The 27200-nt window shown below is 48.6% G+C and overlaps 1 protein-coding gene across 3 annotated transcripts in view; it reads right to left on the minus strand.

Annotated features, from left to right (window-relative positions):
- The window catches only part of CTSA (cathepsin A), a 71484-nt gene that overhangs the window by 23757 nt on the left and 20527 nt on the right, over positions 1 to 27200 (minus strand). For all 3 annotated transcript variants that reach the window (XM_085619375.1, XM_085619377.1, XM_085619376.1), the window contains exons 2-10: positions 19192 to 19355; positions 16531 to 16642; positions 12433 to 12483; positions 11859 to 11945; positions 8044 to 8199; positions 7610 to 7701; positions 7416 to 7500; positions 7165 to 7256; positions 4598 to 4676 (exon numbers count right to left, since the gene is read on the minus strand). In XM_085619375.1, the coding sequence (XP_085475501.1) occupies positions 4598 to 4676; positions 7165 to 7256; positions 7416 to 7500; positions 7610 to 7701; positions 8044 to 8199; positions 11859 to 11945; positions 12433 to 12483; positions 16531 to 16642; positions 19192 to 19355 (918 nt within the window). The remainder of the gene's footprint in view (positions 1 to 4597; positions 4677 to 7164; positions 7257 to 7415; positions 7501 to 7609; positions 7702 to 8043; positions 8200 to 11858; positions 11946 to 12432; positions 12484 to 16530; positions 16643 to 19191; positions 19356 to 27200) is intronic.

Consider the following 27200-nt stretch of genomic DNA (forward strand, 5'->3'; position numbering starts at 1 on the left):
CCAACTTAAAACGCACCACAGGGCGTGTTTGCACAAGTCACCTCAGGCCCCGCCCCCTCCCTTCACCACTGTGCAGACGCGTCCCGTGGCACGTTTTAAGTTGGGAGATTACGTCCCCTTGAATCCAGACGGTCCCTGGGGTCCAACTAGCCCACCAGGTACCTCCAGTAAGCGCCACAGAGCTGCGTTGCAGAGAGGTGTAAAAAGGAGCGTGGCCTCTGAACACCTCCCTGCAACGCAGCTCCCTGGCGCATACTGGAGGTACCTGGTGGGCTAGTTGGCCCCCAGGGACCCTCACTATTCAAGGGGAATTAATTCCCCAACTTACAACGCGCCAGGGGGCGCGTTTGCACAGTGGTGAAGGGAGGGGGCGGGTCCTGGGCCTGAGGTGACATGTGTGCAAACACGCCCTGTGGTGCTTTTTAAGTTGGGGAATTAATTCCTCTTCAATCCTGGGGGTCCCTGGGGACCAACTAGCCCACCAGGTACCTCCAGCAAGCGCCACTGCGCTGTGTTGCAGAGCGGTGTCCCCGGGATCCAACTAGTCCACGAGGTACCTCCAGTAAGCGCCACAGAGCTGCGTTGCAGAGAGGTGTAAGAAGCATTTACAATGCAATGGTCTCGGCATTGTTAAAGTTAAAGCTATTGGCATTGCTCATGACATTATTTTTGTTTATGTTTTTGTTTTTAAAACATTTAAAGAAACGGCATTATTATTTACAATGTCAATAGCTTAATCACTCTCAAATGCGAGACCTATTGCATTTGCACCCACACACAGAGCCACACACCCAAACACACACACAGAGCCACCCACACAGAGCCACTCACATAGAGCAACCCACACACAAATAGAGCCACCCACAGAGCCACCTACACACACAGTTACCCACACACAGACAGACCCACCACGCATAGAGCCACCTACAAAAAAAGCCACCCACACACACAGAGCCTCCCCCACACAGAGCCACCCCCACATACAGAGCCACCCCCACACACAGAGCCACCCCCACACACAGAGAGCCACCCCCACACACACAGAGCCACCCCCACACACACAGAGCCACCCCCACACACACAGAGCCACCCCCACACACACACAGAGCCACCCCCACACACACAGCCACACACACAGCCACACACACAAAGAGCCACACACAGAGCCACAGTCACTGAGATCTACCGTCAATAAATCATTTTGTTCGCCAGGCTACCTCAGTATTCCGTGACGTCGACCTCAAAATAATCGCACTTTCACGGTCCCAGAGAGATACTCACCTCAATCACTTTAGCGCTTCATTTATACTGCTTCGACAAGAAACGCTAGGACGCGCCACATTCTAAATCGAAGGATGTGATAACTTTTTTTGCCAATCATTGCCAAAGCCGGGTACCCTGATGGCCAATCAGTAACTAGGAGTGGGAGTGACACGTTGGCTACGTTTCCGCTGCCTCAAAACTAGCCAATACATTTAAGGCACTGTAATACCAGTTGTAAACCAACCAGAAATTAGAAGAGAAAGCAGTCATCCCATTCGAAGGCAATAGAAAAGTTCTGGTTGGGTACCATTTTTTGGGACGCCCTTAAAATACAGTGGCAGTCATACGGACGTAGCGAGATCACCCTGCCTCCTGTTTTCCAAACTTGCCTGTGTACAAAGTCCTCGGCGGACAAACTTTGAGCTCATGGCAGCCAACCAGAGCACGATGCCAGTAAAATGGAAGGGAGGGGGAAAGGAAATACCTGTGCCTAGCCCATCCCCCAAATTCAGTCTAGCTGTCTGGGTACAGGCTAATTTAGAGCCTACCTGGGTAAAGGCAGATGCAGTGGAATAGTGGGTAAGAGTACCGTGTCTTAATGGGTTCCAAGGTTTGGTAGTGGAGAGCGAGAACTACAAATCCCAGCGTGCAACGGAAAAAACCTGGACCGGGTGAGTTGCTTGCGCACGGAACTGTTTAACAGGACACCCCTGCCTGTCTGCTCGTTATAAAGGCCATATATGTGGATAGTATAGGATTGCCGCGTATGCCGTTTTAGAGGCAAAGTCAAAGTGGAGACGGGCGCCGCAGAGAGATTGCACTGAGCTCGCTATAAGGTAAGTGCGGCTGCGGGTGGTGTGTGGACCCGGCGCAGTTTCACTCCCCCCTCCTATATTCAATAGGCGCCACTGGATCGCGGTCCGTGATTATGCAGCAGTAAAATAGTGTGGCAGTGTCTGGTGACAATATACAGGCGAATAGGTGGCCTACTCCACACTGCAACTTCACCAAAATCCAGAGCGGAGACGGAGCAAAGGGTGAGCGTGGGTTCCAGCTCATGCACTAGAAAGTGCCGTGTGTGCTGCTGCTGCTCACACTACAGGAAGGAATTGGCAAATCAAGAACCAGGCCTACCGCTCATGCTGCGGAGTGCATCCTGCGGGAGAGTGCGATATTGTGAACGCTAGACTGCTATTGGGCCCATGATAGGAGTTACCGACACGCAACGCCCAGAACTATTGTATGCTAATACCTGTGCAAGCTGCGAAGTGACGCATTGAGAGCCGACAGCAGGGGGAGAGGACGCCATTAACACCACCGCCTTTCTCCGAGGTGAAGCAGAAATTACTCGGTGAAACGCAGTGGCGTTTTCGGATTCGGGGGCCTGTTTTTCTTTTTCTCTCCTCTTGCCATTGGCTGGAATGTTTACATTCCAAAGGAGAGAAAGAATCGAAAAAACACGCCCCCGAATCCGAAAAGGACGGGGCTTGTTTGGAGAGACAAACCTCTTCTCCAATGGCTGACCAGCATTTAAGAGGCCAGTCAATGGAGAAGAGGGAAGAAGAGGGGCGGGTTCAAGCCCCTCTTCTGAAAACAATAAATCTCGGAGCGAGACTGCGCAAGCGCAGCCCTCGAGCCGAGACCTAAAAAGGGGCGTGCCCTCTGAACACCTCTCTGCAATGCAGCTCCCTGGCACTTACTGAAGGTACCTCGTGGGCTAGTTGGACCCCAAGAACCATCAGGATTCAAGCGGACTTAATCCCCCCCCAACTTAAAATGCGCCACAGGGTGTGTTTGCACACATGTCATCTTGGGCCCCGCCACCTCCATGCCCCACTGTGCAAACGCACCCCCTGGTGTGTTGTAAGTTGGGGAATTAATTCCAATTGAATACGGAGAGTCCCTGGGGGCCAACTAGCCCACCAGGTACCTCCAGTATGCGCCAGGGAGCTGCGTTGCAGAGAGGTGTTCAGAGGCCACGCCCCTTTTTACACCTCTCTGCAACGCAGCTCTGTGGCACTTACTGGAGGTACCTGGTGGCCTACGAGCAGGCGTCTGGATCGGGCAGGTTTCCAGTGCCGTCACCTGAGCAACCCCCCTAGAAGGTGTGGGCACCCAACGCCACTAGACTCATGGAGTAACCCTCACTCCTCTGCTAGGTCAGTTTCAAAGGGGGCATAACCTACTCCTCTCTCAGACACAACTTGTGCAGGAGATATAACCCCCCCTTTTTTCAGCGAGAGGGCTAATACTACCCTACTCGCTATACTTAGTCTGTGCACTTACCTCACTTCACCATCACCCCTGGTCCTGATGAAACACCAAGGATCACTTTGACCACCTAAGGCGCGAAACATGTCGACCATTCTGTAAGTTATCCAGACACATAACGTCTCGACAGATAACTATCAACCTACGGGTTTTTAATGTACCAAGGGTACCTTCTTATTAAATCACCCACTTGTTTTCGGCAACCCTTAGGTACTTTTAACTCACTTTGCACACACTACCTTGCACTAACTACTCAGGTACTCCCCTTCCACATACCCGTATGCACCCATCGGCAGTTCTCTAAAAGATCTCCACCAAAGAGACCCTTCGGGGGACCCGTAGGGCATTGCACCGCCGGCCCGACGAGGAGCAAACGCCCGATGATGATGCATGACATCCTTCGGCGTGTGTGAGGGCAATAAGAGACAATAGTGTGTCTCCCCTGCCTTCCTGAGTACCTAATCCCTGACCTGACTCTTCTACCCCTCTAATTCGTAGGTGGATCCAGGTCGCTCTTGACCAGATTCACTAGGGAACAGTGCCTCCTTTTGTGAGTACTCTATTCTTGTGACCAGCCTCTGACCTTTACAATGGTGCACCCATCAACGTATGTACCACAGTATTTAAGTCTCATGGCCAGAAACACAAAGCTTTCACAGCTCAACAGCCACCTTAAAAAAAAGATTAACTATTATTTATCATAATGCATTTAAGAGACACCCAGTGCAGCCCACATTCATGCAAATTGAATCCAGGGCACCTCAAGACCCAACAAAAATGAATCACATTCACCTCGCACACTCCAAAAAAGGATGTCCAGTGTATTTCACATGCTTAAAAGAATGCAGCATACCCAAGACAAAGCAGCAGCTGCATCCCTCACACCCACAAGGGCTGAGGGTTTAGGCAGCTGCTCTACTTTCCACACCACAATATTCAGTAATAAATGCAGCCACTCAATTTATTCTGGTGTAAAGCAAACATGCTATGAATTTAACCAACACTACGTTACTATGCATGTCTTATTTGGTCAGCTCTGTCTAAAATGGAATGAAGCACTAACCTTATTCCAGTGCTGGTGTAGCGGTGAATGGTGAAGTGGTACTCCAAAATGATGCACAACAATGTTGTCTTTGTCCTCCCTGAAACACGGGGAAAGAATTAATCAGCTGAAGCAGGATTGGTCCTTCTGAGCACATACTAAGGCTCCAAGCCCAAACACAATAATGTAGGACGCTGATTTTTTTTATGCAGTGTACCAAAATGAGCCATATTGGCTTACAGGGCTTAAATTATTAATCCCAAATGTTTTCTTTTGTGGTAGTTTGGGCTAGCAGTTTAGGCTTATCAGAGGGTAGTGTAAAGCATTTGCTGTACACACAGAGTCAAAAAATTAGATGCACACTCAAGAAGGAACTCAAGACCAATTTAGAAAAATACATTTTTTATAGAATATCAGACACCAAATTTTACAGTAAAAACGGTAGTAAAAAACAGCTGTCAGATTTGAGGAATGAGACTTGAACGCACTTAAGGGAGAATCATTCACTGGACAGGGTCACTTCTAAACGACTTACAAGACTATTCATCTAGACTTAAGGCGAGTAGGGGCTAAGGTCCAAGAAAGCACCAAGAGTTCAGTTTTACCTGCCCTGGGGTGTCCGGGTGCAGAGGTGCTATTAGCGGTGGTAGCCTTGAACACTACACGCTGTAGTCAATAGAAAAAGTACCTGTAGTAAAGAGACTGCAAAGAAGGGGAGAGGGGGAGCCTGGGGAACCAGTCCGGTAGAATCCAAAGGGGGGGGGGCTCCATTCTTGGGGGTCTCAGAGCCAGAAAGAGACTGTCAGTTTCAATGGACTCGGGCTGTGAGGCTCGGGTGCATAGGTGTTTTTTACGGCAGGTCGGCGAGCTTTAGGCTCCCACAGTTCTTAGTGCACCTGCAGAAGAGGGAGAAGAAACACAGCAAGACGACTTCTGGCGAGGAGCTGGCCTCTGGTGAAGTCCCTGGACATGCAGGTCAGGTTACACGGGTGCAGGACGAGTCAGATCTTTGCGATTGTGAAGACAGAAGCAGGCAGCCAGGATTTGGCGCCAAAGTCCACAGCTAGTCCTCTGTTCTCACATTCTTTGGCTCTTGTTTGTCCTTCTTCTGGAGTCAGTCAAATCTGTTTTCCTGGTGTCAGGGGGCCACCTAAATACTGAATTTAGGTGCGTTAAGGTGAGTAGCCAATGGGCTACTTACCCCTGGGCTCACTACACCCCCTATATGACCACTTCCAGTGAGGAGCAGGCATAACCCTGTTCCAGAATTCCAAATTCTACCCAAATCAAGATGGTGGAACAATTCTTTTGTGGATCACATCAGGCAGCCCACCTTATGGGTGCGACTGGCCTGGTTGTAGAACACGCATCCTTGCATAGCTAATTTCCTGCCTGTCCTAGTGTCAAATGGGCCTCAGGGCAGAGAGTGGCATCTCCCAGGTCTGGGGGAAGCCTTGGTCGCATATCAAAGGCAGCAGGGGCTTTGAAGCCTATGGCTTTGGTATAGATTCACTAGCCATCCTGCTGGAGGAGTGAGAACACCTCCAGCAGAGCAGGCTTTGTTTCTTGACCGCAGAGAATGCAGGCTCTCACCTGCAGGGGGATCGGAAACTAGTCTGTGGTGGCAGGCTGGACGATAACCAGTCAGCCAGCACACCAAGGGGCTAGTGGGCTTTCAGGGGACACATCTAAGTGCCATTTGGGTGCATGTTTTCATAAATCCACTAATAGCATCAGTGTGGATTTATTAAGACAAGGTGTTTGATACCAAACACCATCAGCTTCAGTAAAGCCACCATGTCGCTGGGGAAAGGACCAGTGCCCAGAAACAAAATACTTAATGTGGCTTCCCTGCTCCCTTGTACTATCTAGTAATCGAATTAGACAGCACAGGGATATATCTGCTTATGCAGATATGTCCTTCCATGTAATATAATGCACCCTGCCTTAGGGGTACAAGGCTTGCTGTAGGGGTGACTTACACATATTGTATGTAGTGTCTGTGGACATGGCATGCAGGGTGGTGCCAGGTTGCGTTTTCACACCTGTTTGCACCATTTCACGCTGCCTGCAATGGCAGTCTGATGAGTTTCGTAGTGCGTTCCTTAGGGTGGCAGAATACATGCTGCATCCCTTAGTGACCATCTTTAGAACCCAGGCCCTAGGTACCAGGGGTACCATTTACTATGGACTTAATGAGGTGCTAAAGGTCTTGCCAATTGGAAGTACAATTGAACAGTTAACTTGTTTTAGGGAAAGGGCAATACCACATAGTCTAATGATTTAAGATGTCAGGGAGGTTCGCAGCCAAGCTCTCTGAAATCCTAGAACAACTACTAAAACTTGAGAGATGAAAATTCCTACCACCAGAAAGCTGCCCCATATAATAACCCTAACACATGAAGCTATAGCAGGCAGATTTTCAATGGAACTCCAGACCCTGTGAAAGTTATTCACAGTGGCCATCTTTCCCACTTGTTCTCACCTAGGGGCCTTTGATACCTCAAATGTGATAGGGAGATTCATGCACATGATCCCACATACATCTACTCAGTTGGAAATTAAATCTTAAGTGATACTCCACATACCGGATTTCACCAGGTGCTCCTCCAACACATGGGGCATACAGATTGTAGATGTTCAGGCCCATGTTGTATACAACGTACATGACTTCCTGAACCTAGTGAGCCACAAATGGGAAAAGGTTACAACATAATGTACGTCAGCGTGGAGTCAGTAATGCAAATACGAAGCACTGTACACAGCACAAGATTTTAACACAGGACCCAAACTTATGCTTTATATAAGGTGGGGCATACTGTACCGGCGTCACACTGACCTTGAGAGTACAGTTTGGATCAGACGAGTCATAGAAGTTACAGAGTCCTTTGGGACAACAGTAGGTCTGCAGATCTGCCCACAAGCTGAAAGAGGAAAAGGTGTTATTTGTTGACACAGACAGCAAAGTAAACAAAAGGAAGCTGCCAGAGATATTGGTGCCGAAACCCCTGAGTCCCTTTATATCTTCTTTACCTGTCGCCAATAAGTCCATGATAATAGGCAAAATCCACCAGAGAGTTCTGGTTGCTTGCGTAGCTTGACAACCCATTTCCAACAGCAATTCCCTGTGAGACAAAGAAGTAATGTTAATGAAAGGTGATTGCATAAAGATGGATGCAGGGGCATGTATATGGGACGAGTGCCTGCACTTGCCCCTAGAGCATCACCCCCACACTATGCAAGCACCATTGTTCAGGTGTCAAAGCATTGCAATACACTCCACTCCCAACAGGAATCCTACATGCATCAGAGGTACAAACTGCTCCATGAACTAGTCACTATCCTTTGCTGGTACCTCCTAGCCCCCATCCTTGCTATACACTACCATACGCCACTCAAGTATAACTGTGCTGGTGTAATGTACTCCACCCCAACAGGGGCCATTCCTCCGCCCTACCAACTTTCACCTGCAGGTTGATACTGGAATCCTCCATCACCAGCATGCTGAGAGTTGGTACGTAGACTCCTCCATAGCTCTCTCCAGTGATATAGAACTCGTTCTTGCTGTACTCGGGAAAGAGGCGGAAAAACTCTTTCAACGCCAAGTAGTTGTTCATTGCAACCTTGAGACAAAGTGGAAACATGAGACATGAGCCCTGTATTTGACTAAGCAACTCCAGTCAGCACCAGAATGCAAACAGGATGCTGAAATCACACTATAGACACAAAACCTACATTAAAACACTACATATAAATCCTCTCTCCGCAGAAGAAGCCTAAACACACAGCACAATAATGCAAACATGCAATTCTAATACCCCATTACAAAAAGTCAGTGCATAATCCAAAAGTAACATGACAACAAACAATTCATTACAAACCCCCCCTTTCCCCTCCATCCATAACAAATGCATAACAGCAGTCACCAGCTTCACCGGTAATAAAACATTCAAATATATTTTTTTAAACTAATTCCTTTTCCAAACTTCCCTCACAATCAGGAGGCCACACTTATCACAGAATGGACACAATCCCCTGCACAACAACCACCTACCGCCCATGCCATACAAAGAAACATTTTCAGACAGACCACAGTAAATAAAGGTTTGGTACACCAACTGCACAGCAACACGAGTATCTAAAATAGGAAACACAAAGTCCTTTAAAGCCTTGGACCAATTTAAAGAGACAGCCTTGTGAATTTTGACCTATATGGGATTTCAAATTATGCAATTTTGCAGAGGCAGAACTTTATGCTGCATAATTCGCAGATTTTAAGAAAATCTTTTTGTTTCAAGCCCAAATGGATTAAAAGTTACAGCAAAAAGTTGCAGATATGGTGCTAAGCAGTGGGAGACCATTTGTTAAGGTTAACAGGTCACCTTTTACTTACTGAAAATTGGTGTTAAACTGCCACTAATGAGGTGAAACATTTGTCAAGCCATTATTAATGAGTGTGAAAATTACAAAACAGTGAAATATTACTGTTGCATAATTGACCTTTTCCTACCACATGTTTGTCAAACATGCTGTATAATAAAGCATATAAAGTTCTCCAGTGCCACATTTTCCCAGAGACAGATAAGCTCTCACCACCCCTCCCACTAGGCGCAGCACACAATCCTTCACTCCGTGAGGTATGGGCATATTACTTTCAAATTCTTGGGAAGGATATACACCCTAGATTCCTCTGACCTGAGGTATAGGCCCAGACTCTTTCAATAACTTACCCTATCTACTGTCCTGTGGCTCACTACTGAGGGCCTGCATTACATACTACTTCGCTTCATTATTCATACGTTTTGTGACCCTACTACGCTTATTGAGGTCTGTTTTAAGATTTGAAGATGCCAGTAATTGTCCAACTTGTTGGTCAAAGTGGAGAGCTTGGCCCAACCAAAGTCATGCTTCAATTAAAGTTTAAAGTATTATTTCAGTCCAGGAGAAGTGCATCTTGCTTTTAAGGTCTTTTAGAGCAGGGAGACCAAGGTCAGACCAGTTTGGTAGGGTCGGGCTGTGACGGTTGACAGGCCCCAAGAGTTGGCCACCACTGCTAGACATCAAGGGAAGGAGGCGGCACAAGAAACCAACACTAAATACCAAAAGAGGGACAGAAACATCAAACATCTCCCACCCAAGAGATAAGGCTGGTTTCAGAGGGGACCCAATTTCAGGGATATGCAGCGTGAACCATCCACCATGGACAAAGCAGAGCGATTTTGGCACACTCATGTGTAGGATGATGGTTCTTAATGTGAAATATCAAAAATCTGATATACTGTGTAAAGATTTCATTAGTTCTATTATGTTTAGACAGGGGCTTGCTATGCAATCCCAATGTGCTCTATTAGGGGGTAGCGTGGTCTAACAGCCTTAGGCTTAACACGAAGGAGGGCAAGACATTTGCAGATATAACACAATGGTCACAAAATGGCACACACGACTCAAGAAGGAGATCCACACCAATAAAAAAAATAGCAAGTATCGTTATCTATGCTTCGGCATCAGAGAGAAATTGTTTAGGTAAGTACGTTTTTAAACAAGTTCTTTTCACTTTAAAAACTGAACACTGACAGTTCTGCAATGTTATCTACAAACAGGTATAGTGCAACTTACAGGACCAATCTCCAGGAGTTGAAGTGAGTGATGGGCAAGATCCAAGGCAGCACCAGCAGTACACCATCATTGGCACGGAGGCAGCCGGGTGCAGGGTGCAAAACAACATCGGGAGCCCAATACATTTTAATGGATATCTTCCCCAAGGCCCAGGGGCAACGAGTGCAGGGATGTCCTTAGACATAGGGTTTTTTCTTACCGGAGTAGGTGCGATTGAGGGGGCCTGTGTGCAGAGGCTGCAGGCGACAAAGAGGGTTGAAACCACGATGGACTCTCATCTGGGGGGCTGGGGCACCTTGTTGACTCCCGTGGTCAACTTTAACTCAGGCTGGTGGCGATGGATGCAGCGGTGGCTTGGGTGTTGGGTCTTTGCAGTTCCAGAGGCCTCAAAGCCTTCTCTTTTGGAGTTTCTTCAGAACAGGTCTGCTGTTCAAGGGAGGTCTTGAGTCTTTTTCAAAGGCAGGCAGTCCTCCCAGGTTTCTGGAGTCAAGAGCTGCAGGACGAGTCAACTTTGGCGCAGTTTTCGATGAGGAATGCAGACAGGCCGGTAGGGTTGGTACCAGGTCAGCTGCTTCTTCTCTCCTCTCTGCTTTTACAGCTCGTGTGTCTTCTCTTCATAGGTCGTCAGGATCTGCCTCTCTGGTACCAGGGACTCCCCAAGGGGCGTTAGGGGAGTGTAGGGCAGTAGTCAATGAGCTTCTGACCCTTGGGGTCACTAAGCCCCCAATAGGACCTCTTCCTGTGGGAAGTTGGCATAACCCTGTCCCAGAATTCTTAAGTATGCCATCTCAAAGATGGCTACTTCTGAAATATTGTGTCCACCTCACAGTGGCCCACCTTAGGGGTGGTACTAGCCTAGAGGTGGCATGCCTACCGGACTAGCCAATTTTACCACCTGTACAGGTGCCAAGGGGGTCCTGGACAAAGAGGTCGGCTTCCTCTTCTGTGAGGGGGAGCCAGATTACAATTTCAAAGGCAGCAGCCCTTTGAGGTTTGACGACCAAGGAAGACTAATCAGCAGGACATCCTACAGAAGAGGGTGTTACACCGTATTCCCAGACAGGCTTTTGTTCTGGGTCTAATATAACAAACAAGAAGGAGTTTGTGTCCTACTCAACTAAATATTAGAAGATTAGGTTCTCATAATCCTTGTGGCAAGTGTGCCTTGGATTCCACTGGTGTTTTTAAGGACCCTCACTCACTAACATAGTCGGTGACATACTTCATCATTGGGTTCCCAACCCTGGTCACCGAATGCTTCCAGGGTGTGCTATTACGCGACTGCAGCGGAGCTGGTTTTCTTTGCGATTGTGACAGTGTGTGTGGTGGTGATATGCGAATTAAAATTGGCTAAGGAACTCCTACCACATGTAGTGCTTTTAACCAGGATGCATAGCCTGACAAGCAGTAATAATTTGAGCAAGTGAATCTATGACAGATCATTCCTGAAGAACTAGCATTAATAAGAACCACTCTCCAGAACACAAACGGGCTGTTATGGATGTGTTCAAATACTGACAATGCAGCAAAAAAAGACAGAAGTCTTCAGACTGATCTTCAACATCCCATCAACCATACTGCACTTCTGTTCAGTCTTACATTAATGTCATCCAGACTAGGATGCAGATGAATCAGGAAATGTTCACCAGGCAGTGGCACCACTCACCTCTGTGTCATTGGTTGCATAATTCTTATCATCCGAGTAGGAAAACCCGACCCCAGCTGGAGATTCAAGATACAGCATGTGCACAATCTGCAGGAGAGAAACAGGGGCATTTAAAAAGACGCACTTAAGGCAAACTATCAGTACCTATCAGGCAGGGTCGTACTGGGTTGTAGGGCAATCTGGCAGTGCCCAAGGGCTGGAAGGCTTGATTTCTGACTGTTTGCGGACCTGTTTTATCGTCTGGCAGGCCGGTTTGGACTTTAAAAGTCTCCGATATTAGCACAAACATTGTCTGCAGCAAGCACAGATGCATGCAGTCTCCCATATCTTGCAAAACTACTATACAGCGTGCCTTTATAATTTCAAAACTATCCGGATTTTCAAATGAGGACCGCTTTCTTAGCTATTTCATTAGCTAATGCTGGTAATTTTATTTTGCTGTCCGAATCGGTTTTTCTGTCCCAGTTCCAACCCTGTGGTCGTGCTATTTGTGAGAAGGTAAAAGGGAATGGGATCCTGAGTGAAACACATGGCACATTAAGTTGCCTCAAAGCACATAAACTGGCACTTTTACCTGATTCCAGGATTCCGGGTTGTATTGCAGGGTAACACCATCCGGCTGGATCTACCGACAAGGAGAAAATAAAGACATGTCTCAGGCAACAGAGCTGCACAGAGCAGGAGGAAACTTAAAAGAGTAATGTGCAAGGCCCGCCATGCAAAGCAGGAGACCCTCCAGTCTACTGTTGGTTATTTTGCATGAGCGGGAATATGAGACAGGCAAAAAGGGGAAAGGAGAAAGGGAGGAATAAATGAACTAAGGAGTGAAGCAAGAGAGCCTTGGAAGGGAACTAGGAAAGGGAAGGAGAATTAAAAGGGGGGTAGAAGAGGGGGCAAGGAAGAGGGAAGGGGTCAGGGCTGCTTGCGATGAGGAAGGAAAAAGGGGGGGGGGGAGAACGCGAAAGAGGGAGTGAGGAGGCAAGAGAGATGGGAAGGAGCAAAAGAGATGGGGGGCAATCGGTGGGAAAGAGAGGGAATGGCAGACACACGTTGGTTATGGATAAAAAGAGAGGGAGAGAGAACAGATCATAAAAAGATGGTGACGAAGGGCAGAGGATGGGGACAGAACAAAAGATAAGATGGGGCGAGACAAATGAAATGTGTGGTGAGAAAGCGGCCAGATTATTTAGGAGGGGGAGCGTGAGTGGTGCGATGTGGGCTGAGAGGCAAGTGTGAGGACTTTTTCATGCATTTCTGGAGCAGTAAGTAGCTACTGTGCCGTAGCCTCTTTCATTTCCTTTTGTTTACCACTGATGTCCCAAAACCACAATACTGTTCCACTCAAACTTGCCAGCAATGCTACGCACAAACTGGCTTGGGGTACCGAGGATGAGCAGTCAATACATACTTTAGGAGGTGGAACAGGCAAATAACTCCGATTCAAAAAGAATCAATAACACCAATGTCCCGTCACTCCGTTACTTTATAAAACGCTAAGGGCTTTATTGGTTTATTTCTGACAACTCTAGCCCTGTAAACATTGTTATTCTATAGGACAAGATTCATTTCAACAGACGGAACTTTGCAAGCGGTCAGGATTCTCCTTAGCAGAAGCTATGCTCCTAATGGGGGTATTTAAAGGTGGGCAAGGGGTACAGATGTGGTGCTCTTGGTCAGACAGGGAACTACTCTGTCCAGTTCTAGACACTGTTCAGTCAAGGGATGAGTTAGAAACCCAACTACTTCCTTTTAATGGCATGGATAAAAATAGTGGACACGCTCCCACCATTGAGTTTCAATGGATCCTTTTCCAGGAGTGACTGTATCTTGGAATCTACCTCTTACAGTAAAGATTTTCTGCTGGTGGATGTAACATCAAGTCCGACGGAAACCTTAGCAGTCACTGATGGCTCCAATCCCCACTAGAAAGGAGTCCGTTCGGGATGGTCTGACCCGGCCTATAGAGTGGAGTTAGATGCCCTGGGTTTCTCCCGTCTACAAGACCGTCTGTATGGTGCCCCCATCCCCACCTCCTGTCCCGACATCACCAAGGCGGTCTTCCTGGCTTGGAGAGCGGCGCTCCGCCATACCCGGTGGACCGCGCCACCCCCCTCTGGCATGGGACATGGATGCGGGAGGTTGCGGAACTGGAGGGTTTTAAATCTTGGGATCTACTCGGCATCTCCCAACTGGGGGATGTCTGGCGGGGGGGGGGTCGCATGTGCTCATTCTCAGAATTACAGGCGCGCTTCTCCCTCCACTCGTCTCAATTTTACAGATACCTCCAGCTGCGACACGCCATACGCACCTACACCCCACTAGACATTAGGCTGCCGGACCACAGCCCCCCGGAGGCTCAGGTCCTGTTGGGTAACCTGGGAAGGGGGGGGGTATCTCCAGGATACACCGTTCCCTTGTCAACAATACCCCCACACCACGGGAGGGCCTGAAGGAAACCGGGGAGGAGTGGGTGGGTCCCCTGGACGAGGTCGACTGGCGAGATGCCCTCATGGCCCCCAGGCTGGTGACGGCCTCTGCTAAACTGAGGATTATTCAAATTTATTACCTCCACACTGCCTATCTTACGCCGGCTCGTCTGCACCGAGCGGGCCTCTTGACGCAGCTTGCCCCCGTTGCGGCTTTGCCCCGGCGGACTTTATCCACATGGTGTGGTCTGGCCCGGACTTGGGAGGCTACTGGAGTGGAATAGAGGCGGACCTCACGGAAGTTTTGGGGTGGGTGGTGCCACATAACCCTCGACACAGCCTACTGGGTATCACAGATGGCCTAGACGGCACGCGCGCAGAGAAGCTATTTCTTATGACGGCGCTCATGGTGGCGAAGCGAGACATTGCAGCAGCCTGGAAGAACCCACAGCCGCCTAGCTTGGCCAAATGGAGTGCTGGGGTGGACTGGTGCGCGGCACAGGAACGGGCTCTCTGCCAGGCGAGGGGCTGTCTTAAGAAGTATCGTAGGGTCTGGGGGAAATGGCTGGGCAATGTATTATGAACATGCTGTTGGGGGAGGGGGGGCGGGGGGAGAGTTTGGGGGGTGGGTGGGGAGATGGAGTAGTCCTGGGCTGTGTGGTTGTAAGCCGGTGGTTTGACAGGCTCAATGTTTTTCTGTTGTGTCACTTAAAACAATAAAAATGTGTTTATCAAAAAAGAAATGAGTCCGTTCAGGTTCAGACTTCACCCTGCCTTGCAGGTATGCAGGTCTTTCTTCTATTCCCAGTTTAAAGTCACAGCAGAAATGGCACTGTGTATGCTTTCGAAGGCCTGGTATGAAGGGGCAACTGCAACTATGAAGAGGTCCACTACGGGTTCTGCTGTACTCTTTTACACCTGTGTAGGTGGCAACCAGGACAAGATGCGCCCCCTCTAAATATCTAGACAACAAATATTGATGAAGCAAGCAGTGCACTTATATCAGTCTGGTGGTTAAGGTGAAGTTTCAGTTCAGAATTCTGCCACATTCAGGAGGTCAGTGTGCCGTTCGAATCAGGAGGAGCACCTTGCCCTGGTTGCTGCCTTTATTTTGTAGGCTATCAAGTCCAGTCTGACCATTTATGGTTTGTCAAGGTTTTTGTGCCTTGGCCTCAAACTGAGGCCTGCCTAAATTCCCATTACCTAGGGACATGGGCATAACGCATGCAATGGAAGACTTTCACTCTGGAAAGGAAATCTACTGCAGGAAGAAAGTAGTTGTCTGGTAACCGCCGCATGGGGAGCATGGATAAAATACCTTGTCCTTGGACCAGAATCCATCTAAAACCACTGTCACTCATCGCCTAGCCTGGGTTGAGAAAACAACCCTCATTCATAAAGGAAGCACACTTGAGTGTTCACTTGACATGAGGGCATTGTTCTGACGTCAACAAAAGTCTCAAATGTAAAGGAGTGCTTGAAGTGGGCTTGCATGATAGTGGAGCGTGCTGTAAAAACCTGAAATGGAGTAGGGTACCCTTCACACATCTGTAACAATGTTGTTGTTATGAAGCTGTAACTTTAAAGGCTACAAATCATGTCAGACTCTCAGGGTTCCAAAAGCTGATGATCCATGATGAAAGGTCAACATTTCGGTGTGCCTAAACAGCATTGACCACATTCTTCAGAATAGAAATTGGAAGCCTGGGTGGCCTAAAAAAAGCTGTATAAGGCCTTAAGCGTTACAACTTATAAACAACAGTATTGTTCTTGATCTGAAACTGGTACGAAGCTCTGCTATCCTGTTTTTAAAGTTCCGTTAATGGGAACAAAAACCAGTTGTAGGGGTGCAAAAGAGCAATAAAAGAGAAAAAGAAGGAGAGGGCAAGAGAAGGTCCGAGAACAGAGATGTAGAAGAAAGCAAGAGACAGACAGCACATGAGAAAAGCAATAGATTCAGGACAGGAGAAAAAAGTGACAAAAAGAACAGACAGAGGTGAGAAAGGTCCGGAGGGTGACAAAAGGAGGGAGGTAACGCTGATGGGTCACGCAGTTCAAAGAGAAAGGAGAGAAAAATGAGGAGTCACTTATGTGGTGAAAAATAGAGGAAAGGAAGGATCATTTAGAGGAGCCCCTCAGATTCCTTTTCTGTTGAAACTACAATGCAGAGAAGAAGTTATTAGAGGTCAACAGAGTGCCAAGTGCTGCTATCACAGAACACAGTGCGGAGTTGTGCATTTACTGACCAGGAAAGGGCCATGCTCACTCAGGAGTCCATCAAGCGAGCTGCAGCCAGGTCCCCCGTTGAGCCACAGGACTACTGGGCATGTGGCGGGGTCAGTCTGAGACTCGACAAACCTGCAGACAAAGTAACACAATATAAGCATTAAAAACCCATAAATATTAAATTGTTCGAAGGTTTTCGGACATGCATCTGGCAGGGCCAGGCTGTGCGACACACTTGATTGTACCACGCTCATAACATTCCACAAAGAGCCAGCCAATCTCATTGTATTTATTTCATGACGTGGTCATCACTGTACCACAGGATACAGCGCAGCACCATTTAAGTTTTGTCCTAAGTAATAATTGCGTACTTGCTTTACATCACCAACTTTCAAGAGCACAATAACCCTTCTCAGGACCAGGAAAATCAACAAGTTGATAACTGAAACAAACACCCACTATGACGTACTGTGATTTTAAAGGAATAAAAACCTCAAAGACAGAATCTGTCCCCAAATTCTTTCTCTGTCTCCTGCCTACTTCACTGTTGTAGTAAAGAACAAGCACATTTACCTACCTGAAATATTCAATCACTCCTGTCCTAAAGTGGAAATGCTTAAAAACAAGGATCCTGTTTTATCAAAACTTCTTCACCTTTCTCGCTCCCTTATTAATAAGAACCCTTGGTAGGCAGTGATGGAAATGGAAACCATTAACCTTGTTAACCCTCAAATTTCCCTGGTGGAGAGGTTCAACTGCATTGCTAAGGGATGGGCAGAAGCAGTAACTGTTAGCCTAAGGTCTGCCAGTACACTTGACTATTTAGACAAATTGTCCCTCCCCCTCTCCACGGATACGGAGAGACGCAGTTTGTTGAAACGATAATCGGTGCTTATCAAGGCAATATTGCTGCAATTACTCAAATAAAAGGTATAAGGAAATCTTCCTGGCCCTGGTAATATGAGGGACTAGGAATATACAAGAATGAACCACTGACCAGAATACTGCAGGGTTGGAGTTGATGATTTCAACCGCATTGGAAAATACTATTACGCCTTGATGAAGTCCACAGGTGGTGGACGAAACGCGTTGGCTGTTTTTATGATATTCCTTTAAAGATTAAAGAATACTTTGGATACAGTCTGACAAAATGAATTACGTCTTTTTTGGACACTTTTCCTTGCGGAGCACTTCGCAGTGGTGTTTGAAATTACTTTGGCCCCTGGGATCACTCTCTCTGGAAACAGTGGGAGTTGTGGATGTGCACGCTAAGCAGTTTCAAAAAATCTTTTGGACCTTGGACTTACTTTGTGTAACGGTGATGGAGGTGCGGTTTCCATATAGGCTTGCTGTTTCATTGTTGTTTATAACAATTTGGAGAAATGTTATGTAACACATAATTCAGAAAGTATTCGAATTTCGCTGGCGTAATTATAATTTCCCTCTAGCTGCGTAAGAATGAGTGTCTCTTTTCACAAAGTACTAAGGTCAGTGAGAACTTAAGACGCCCTTAATACCACAACAAAGAAAAAAGCCACTACATGAGGGATTTCATCAGTGACATCCCTCATCAGGACCATACAAACACTGAGGCCAAGAGCAGATTAAGTAGCTGTTTCTCGAGAGAGAATGTGATATAGCCTGTAAAAACCAGTCAACACTACACAATCAGGAGATCCATGAGTGGGGTAAAGGCATGCTTCATGGCCCAGAAGGTGGACACAGAGGGATTTAACCAAAAGTGCTCACCAGGGCTTTTACTCACTCCATATGAACACCTCAGATTTAGGGCATGAAGCATCCACCTCCAGAGGAAATACATTATCTTCTAAAATCCTAATGACTCCAGAACATACACTTCGTAAGAAAGTTGCATGTCCATCAAAATGAGGAAGAGCCATTAAAAAAACAACAGAATTTGAGTAAATATTAAGGAAAAGAAATAAATGCATTAAACAAAAGAATCACAAGCGTCCGAAGCAAGTAACCCATCACATCAGGCCCAGTGTAAATAATCGTATCACAAGCAAGGGAGATGCTGGCTTTTAGTCCGCACTGATCAATACATCCATAGTGATGTGCATGACACCCCTGCCAGTTTCCAGAACCTGCTTTCATCTCTGGGCTTCCTCAGACACATTCCGCTTCCAAGTAGGGCTGGTTACAGACGTAATTTGCTTTCGTACAACACGAACTACAGGATCAAATCCCATTAAAGGTAGCAGGTCACGCCTAAATAGTAAAACAAAAGATACATACAACAAATTCTAAAAAATTAAGCAGTGGTAAGAGTTGCCCATTCCAGCACCTCAACAACCCTGGTGACACGCATTACACCAAGTGGCAAAAGAACATGGATGCAAGTAAACAGGAGGGCTGGAAAAAACAAGAAGGTTTTTCACAGCTTGATTGAAGAAATGCCTGAATTGTGTTGTTTTATGAAGCACAAATCAAAAAAACTTGCTTTTCTCTTGGCACTAAAATCATAATTACCTCAATGAAACAATACTTCTTTTATCTATCATGGAATAAAGAAAATCAGCGTTGTCAATGATGAGATTAGAACATATAACTTGTAGGGTAGAGCTGATGGAGTCATACTTAAAGGGCGTCCAATTCTATAGCCCGGATAGCCCTGAAAGTGAGCATGGGTGTTGGCCAGGGAGGTGCCCCACACTCACCAGTAGTGGAGGTGCTTGTTGCCAGATACAGTCAGGTAACCAGAATACTGCCGAAAGAAAGGCTGTTTCGGCAGCCCAGGAAGGTAAGTGATTTCATCTCCAGCAGGGGCAGAGAGCACCTGCAGCACTGCCAGCAGAACAACGGTGACCTGCAGATAAAACATCTGGCAAGAGAACAAACAGGATGCATTACACAGGGACTGACAGAAGACCAGCAGATCAATGACACCTCAAATATATATCATATCGAACTTAGCATCAGTGACACTTTAAAGAATTAAGCATCAGTGCGCCCCATTATCCAACCCAGCATCAGTGCACCCCGTTATCCAACCCAGCAACTGTGCGCCCCGTTATCCAACCCAACAACAGTGCGCCCCGTTATCCAACCCAACAACAGTGCGCCCCGTTATCCAACCCAGCAACAGTGCGCCCCGTTATCCAACCCAGCAACAGTGCGGCCCGTTATCCAACCCAGCAACAGTGCGGCCCGTTATTCAACCCAGCAACAGTGCGTCCCGTTATCCAACCTACATCAGTGTGGTGTCCCGTTATCCAACACAGCATCAGCGCGCCCGGTTATCCAACCCAGCATCAGTGCGCCCGGTTATCCAACACAGCATCAGCGCGCCCGGTTATCCAACACAGCATCAGCGCGGCCGGTTATCCAACACAGTATCAGCGCGCCCAGTTATCCAACACAGCGATACCAAAGGGGATGATGGACGGAGCATTTGAGCAAATCTCACCCCCAGTCAACTGATCTGGGTTTAATCCATCATCATTCTTTAGCTCGCTCCACCACCTCAGTTCAGACATGGCCATATTCAAATCAGTCTGACTCTGTGCCTCATGGGAACAGTCCAGCCCGAACTGCCAAGCCATCACGGTTATCCAACACAGCATCAGCGCGCCCGGTTATCCAACACAGCATCAGTGTTGCACGCCCGGTTAACCAACCCAGCATCAGTGTTGCGCGCCCGGTTATCCAACCCAGCATCGGTATGCCCCGTAATCCAACCCAGCATCAGTGTTGTGTTCTTTATTATCTAACCCAGCATCAGTGTACCCGGTTATCCAACCAGCATCAGTGTTGTGTCCCGTTATCAAACCCAGCATCAGTGTTGTGTCCCGTTATCCAACCCAGCATCGGTATGCCCCGTAATCCAACCTGGCATCAGTGTTGTGTTCTTTATTATCTAACCCAGTATCAGTGTACCAGGTTATCCAAACGGCATCAGTGTTGTGTCCAGTTATCCAACCCAGCATCAGTGTTGTGTCCCGTTATCCAACCCGGCATCAGTGATGTGTCCCGTTATCCAACCCGGCATCAGTGATGTGTCCCGTTATCCAACCCGGCATCAGTGATGTGTCCCGTTATCCAACCCGGCATCAGTGATGTGTCCCGTCTTCCAACCCGGCATCGGTGATGTGTCCCGTCTTCCAACCCCGGCATCAGTGTTGTGTCCCGTCTTCCAACCCGGCATCAGTGTTGTGTCCCGTCTTCCAACCCGGCATCAGTGTTGTGTCCCGTCTTCCAACCCAATATCATTGCGCCCCGTTATCCAACCCAATATCAGTGCGCCCCGTTATCCAGCCCAGCCCAGCCTCAGTGTTGTGAGTTCTGTTATCCAAACCAGCATCAGTATTGTGTGCCGTTAGCCAACCCAGAATCAGTGTTGTGCGTCTTGCTATCAAACCCAGAATTAGTGTCGTGCGTCTTGCTATCAAACCCAGAATTAGTGTTGTGCGTCTTGCTATCAAACCCTGCATTCACGAACGCGATTATCCAACCATGCATTGCTGTGTCTCATTATCCAACCTCCCAAAAAGGAACCATGTAAGAAAGAAAAGGGAAGAGAGAGATGAAAAGACAGCTCAATATTATTTGGGCACAGGATACCCATATATACAATATTTCACTGTAGTAGAATTTTTTTTATTAACAAAATTAGACAATCGTAAGACAACAATGGCGCTCATAGGTTTACACAAACAGTACAAAAAATACAGTGTATAATCAAACAAAGTGGCTGAGGGACAATATACAAGGGCGGGGTTCTGTTTTCCGGACTAGTTCTTGACAGTTATGCTGGTGGGACCGGGCAAAGCCAAGAGGGGCACTTAGGTGAGCCCATCGCCTGTGATCTCCTATACCAGCCCGGTTGTTTAATTCTTCACTTATTACATCTACTAGTAGTTTCGGACCCTTGGAGATCAGCTCAATTAGCCCTGTCTCCTTCAATAACTTTTGATGTCCTCTGAACTACTTAATCAACTTTGGCCTCGTGAATTGCCATAATTCAATGAGGCTTTTTAATATGGAACGGTTCAATTTGTATCCGTACTGAGTTTTGGCTCTTCATGTGACTTCTCATCTGTATTAGTTCCTGGATAAATCATTTAATGTTTTATTGAAAATTGCTTGGACGCTCCTAAGTTTATTGTCTTGTGCTGATGATGACCCAAGTTCATTTTTGTCGAAACGTCGTCGACGCTCTAATGTGGATCTAAATGAAGAGGACGCATTTTTTGCTGTGTGCGGTTTCTGTTTTTTCTGAACCCCGCCCTTGTATATTGTCCCTCAGCCACTTTGTTTGATTATACACTGTATTGTTGGTACTGTTTGTGTAAACCTATGAGCGCCATTACTGCCTTACAATTGTTAGTCCAATTTTGTTAATAATAAGAAAAAATATTCTACTTCAGTGAAATATTGTATATATGGGTATCCTGTGCCCAAATAATATTGGGCTGTCTTTTCTTCTCTCTCTTCCCTTTTCTTTCTTACATGTCTCCTTTATGGGTGGTTTCATTATTTGAGTGTTATACTTGAACCCTTGTTTGGATTGCAGTGTTACTTTGCCCCTGATTCAGGTAATAGGGTTGCCCCTGTTGTATGCAACTCATTATCCAACCTAGCATTGGTATTAGGCTACCACCAGTCTGTAAATTTTACGAACCGTCCGTTATTTGGGCCTTACATCCATTTTCTGTGATGATCCCTTTTACAGACGCCTTTTGTCCATAATTCTGGGGATTGAAGGGAGCTGTGCTGCTCCCCTACAGAAACCTCAGAGTTTTGCACAACTCCCTGTTGGTGCCAGCTCGCACTCCTCTCTCAGCACAAGAGCAGCCTCTCCCGACCTCACACTGACGATCAACCAGCCCATAGACATTCTATCTGCTGGCCAATTGTCTCATACAGAATTACAATGGAGCAGTCTCAGCATGTTTTGGTCCTCCTCCTGTGCCAGCCTAGGGCAGGGCATTCGGTTTCTATCCAGGGCCTTGAGCATTGCACCTGAGACCAAACTCTGGGATGGGGGCTCTGGGGAGTGAGAGGAGGAGCTGGGGGACAAGGGGGAACTGCATGTTACAATATCTTCAATAGACTTCAGAGATCCTTGTGTGCCAACAATCTTTAGGCAATAATGAAAATAGAAGTTCAACTCTGGTGATTAAATTAATGTATCCATTCGCGAGATCTCAGAGTTTTGCCTAGTCCCAGTTCTGACTTATAAAGTAGTGCAGTGGGATAATGTACCTCCTGCAAAGCAAAAGGTGTAACAAGCAGATCAAATAATTGTTTTCTTATGTAGATAGCTCAGAGGGTTACTTACAGTTGTTTTTCCTCAATCATTCATGATTCTAAGGTTGCTAAATAGGGTTCCTTACCATAATAATGAATACTTCTCATTATTATTAGTAGTAGTAAAAAAAAAAACAACCACTAGGTTTTGTTTTAAATCCAGAGTTTGCATTTTTCCAGATCAGGCACTCTTCTCATATAATGCCTTCAAGTACCCAGATATAGATGACATGTGACACCTACAACTTGTAGCCCTCATTGTCTTTTTTTTTTTTTTTTTTTTTGGAACCGTTTATTGCAGTTTATAGAAGTTACAGGTATGGGCCTACAACCACACGGCCGGCCGCTAGAGCATCAAAAGCATATTACATACATACAGCAAAATATTTTCTCAGCGGTGCACAGTAGGAAGACAGGAGTGATCAATGGTGCAGGCCTCACAGCTCCATGCCCACAGTACGGTTCCATTTTCTTAATGCAAAACAACATAAACAAACCACAACCGCAAGGCAACCCTCGATCCAAAGTGACAACACGTGCTCCATAAGTGGGGGATCCAAACCAGCAGCAAAATTCTGAAGAGGGGGACGGGAGTAGATCAGGGACTGGGGGACCGCGCGCCCGCGGCCAAGGGAGGGGCGCCATCTAGGGAGACGGAGACGGCGAGGCCGCTGGTAGCAGCGGCGGCTCACAAATACCCCCGCGGTAGGCGTTCCAGGGGCCCCAGAGTTTCATCCACGCCCCAGGCTTACCCCTCGCCACATACACCACCTTTTCACGAAACATACACCAATCCATATGCTCTTTCCAGGCCGACACCGCAGGGGGCCTCTGGGATCCCCACAATTGGGCAATATCACGCTTGGCTATCATGTATCCCAGAGTCACCCACCGCGCCTGCGGGACCGAGTAGTCATTTGGTTCCCAGACATTCAGCAAGCATCTCCTCGCTTCAGGCAGCAGCGCGACACGCGTAACCATTCGTAGAACCTCATGCACACCACGCCAGAATCGCTCCACCTTCGGGCACTCCCACAGTATATGCATGAAAGTCGCCAACGCACCACAGCCACGCTTACACATTCCATCACCGGCAAAACCCATACGTAAAAGCCTTGGCCCCGTCACATAGACCCGGTGAAGGATCTTGAGCTGGACGAAACGAAGGCGAGCCGGGATGGCCACCTCTTTCGGAGAGGCCACCGCGGAAATCCAATCCTCGTCGTCCAGCTCCAGCCCGTCGGCAACCCAAGCCTCGCGGAGACTAGTCAGCAGACACGATCTATCGTTAATCAATTTTTTGTATATGAGGGAGATCGTGCTGTCCGGGACATGGCCATCTAGCACTCTGTCCTCCAGGGGGGAAGACTCCGGAATGGATGCAACATCCGGGAAGACGGAGCCCAGCGCATGGCGGACCTGTAGGTACCGAAAGTACTCACTGCCCTGCAGCTGAAACTCCGCCTGCAGCGTCTCAAAAGTTTTGAATCCCCCCCTCGTCCAGAGATCTCCCACCGTGCTGATTCCGATCGTGTCCCACTTCTCGAAGCCCTTCGACGTCCACAGGGAGCCCAACCTCTCAGATGCATACAGCGGAGACGCTCGGGTCAAACGGTCCTTCCACCCCATAGCTGCATTAGCCGCGTGCCAGACACGCACCATGACACGCGTCGGTCCCGTCAAACGGGAGTCGGGCGCGCCAGAGTAGAGCGCTCGATTATAATCGCCACCGGGCAGAAGCGTCCTGTCCATCTCAAATGCCGGGTTCAAGGCGGGCCCGTAAAGGCCATGGTTAATTGCAGCTAGTTGGGAGGCCCAGTAATACCGTTTGATGTCCGGGAGGGCGACCCCTCCATCGTACCACGGGAGCGTCAATTTAGCCAGAGCAATACGCGGCCTCCCGTCCCAGAACAGGCGCCGCTGGAGGCCCTCCACCTCGCGAAAGTAGCGTGCCGGGGCCAAGTCCATGGTATTCTGGAGGGCGTAGAGGAAGCGCGGCAGGGACATCATTTTAAATAAGGCCGCTCGGCCAAGCGGCGAGAGCGGCAGACGCCGCCAGCGCACCACGTCCTCCCTCAGACGCTGGAGGGGGGGCAACAAGTTCCGCTCATAGCGGGCCTCCGGGTCAAGAGTGATATATATACCCAGGTACCGGAAACCCTGGGAGGCAATCTGGATCGGACAGTCCCGTGGCAGGACCGGGGCCTCCCCGGAGAGCACATAGACACAGGATTTCGCCCAGTTGATGACCAGGCCTGAGTTGCGACCGAAGGAGCGCAAAACATCAACCAGGACGATCAGTGACTTGCGCGGGGAGGCGAGATACAAAAGGATATCGTCAGCATAGAGGGACACGCGGTCCTCATGCTCGGGGGTCCAGCGGAGACCACGGATAGAAGGGTGCCACCGCAGCCACTCCGCCAGGGGCTCCATGGCCAGGGCGAACAGGAGAGGCGACAGGGGACAACCCTGTCGCGTGCCCCGCCCCAGCGCAAATGGGGCAGATACTCGCCCATTCACCACCACCTGCGCCAACGGGCCCGAATATAGCAATTTGACCCAGCTGACGAAACCCGGGCCGAACCCAAACTTCGCCAGCATCGCCCAAATATATGGCCATTCGAGCGTATCAAACGCCATGGTGGCGTCCAAGGACGCCAAGATGGCCGGCTCCCGCACAAACGGGACACGTGCGAGCACCCCGTGTAAGCGCCGCAGATTAAGCGCCGTGTTGCGATGTGGTATAAAGCCCGATTGGTCTTGGTGGACCAAATCGCCCACCACGCCAACCAACCGGTTGGCCAACACCTTGGCGAGGATTTTGGGCTCCGCGTTCAGAAGCGAAATCGGCCTATAGGATGTGACCCGCTCACGGGGCTTCCCCTCCTTATGGATCACCACAATTGTAGCCAGACGCTGGTCTGGCGGGAGGGAGCCCTGCGAGTGGGCCGCAAGGAACATCGCGCGCAGGTGGGGCGCCAACACATCCGGGCGTAGCTTGTATAGCTCAATGGGAATACCATTGGGGCCCATGGCCTTGCCGGATGCAACCGAGCGAATAGCCGAGGCAATTTCGTCCGAGGTGGGCGGGGCATCCAGCGAATCCCTGTCCTCCACCGTAAGGGAGGGCAGTGCGATGTCCCGAAGCAAGGCATGGGAATCTTCCTCCGAGCAGGGAGAAACCGGGGAGTAGACTTCGCGGAAATAATCCGCGAAGCAGGAGACAATGGCTTCCGGCTCAGTGACGCACACACCATCCACGCTCTCAATCAAAGGCACCACGCGGCTCGCTCTTTCCCTCTTGTCCAACCACGCAATCAATTTGCCAGCCTTGTCACCCACATCATACAATCGCCCCTGCTGCTCTCTACTGAGGCCCCTGGCCGCCTCCGTGACGAGGGCCCGATAGGCCGCCTGCTTTAAGTGCAAAACATGCAACTTAGCGTCTGTTACCCCGCTCCCCAGGTCACCCTCCAGTTCTGCAATCTCGGCCTCAACCCGGGTCACCTCCTCCCGCTCGCGCCGCCGGGCATTGGAGATAAAGGAGAGGGCCTCCCCTCTAAGAACCACCTTGAAAGCCTCCCACAGGGAGATGGCAGACGGGACCGACCCCACATTCTCATCGAAATAGCGCTGTAAGGATTTGATCAAGTCAGCACGAATGGTGGGGTCGCGCAAATACCATGCATTGATCGGGGCCACCCTGCCATCCCCCCTCGGGAAGACATCGAAATGCAACAACAATGGGGAGTGGTCTGAGATACCCCGTGCCAAATGGCGCACCTCCCCCACCCTCCCTGCATGGGCCGCCGGGACAAGGATGTAATCAAGCCGCGAGAGGCTACCATGAGCCCCCGAGTGGAAGGTGTACTGTTGCAATACGGGATGCTTTAAGCGCCAGCAATCCACCAGGCCCAGCGTGTCTAAAAGGCCGGGCAGCCACGCCTGTGCCCGGGGGAGGTCCCTAGGGGGATGGCGATCCATAGACCCAGAGGCAACCGCGTTAAAGTCCCCTCCAACCACCAACGCCCTCATTGTCTTAAGTAACATTTCGGATGCATTTACTTACACACTCCTAAAGGTCATTGTTTCTGTTTAATAGGTGTGTGATGTAACACACTTCAACACCCTGCCCTATATACTTGGGATGAGTAGCACTACAAAAGGAATTTAAAAAAAAAAAAACCCAAACACATGAGAGGGTCTATGAAGAGATGAAGCAAACTATTGGAGGATGGTGCTGATGAAATATGTGGAGAAGTTGGTCTTTGGGGGCGTGCCAGCAAAGATTGCCCTGCCAGCTGCCACCAGCACTAAAGCTAACCCTGTCAGAAGTATAGCTGGAAGTGAGCGAGCAGATAATAGCTCGAGCCAGCCTGAAGCTCAACTCTAGCTCAGTGCGAGGTCCCACTGGAAC

The sequence above is a fragment of the Triturus cristatus genome, chromosome 7 (genome assembly GCF_964204655.1).
Source record: "Triturus cristatus chromosome 7, aTriCri1.1, whole genome shotgun sequence".
Lineage (NCBI taxonomy): Eukaryota > Metazoa > Chordata > Amphibia > Caudata > Salamandridae > Triturus > Triturus cristatus.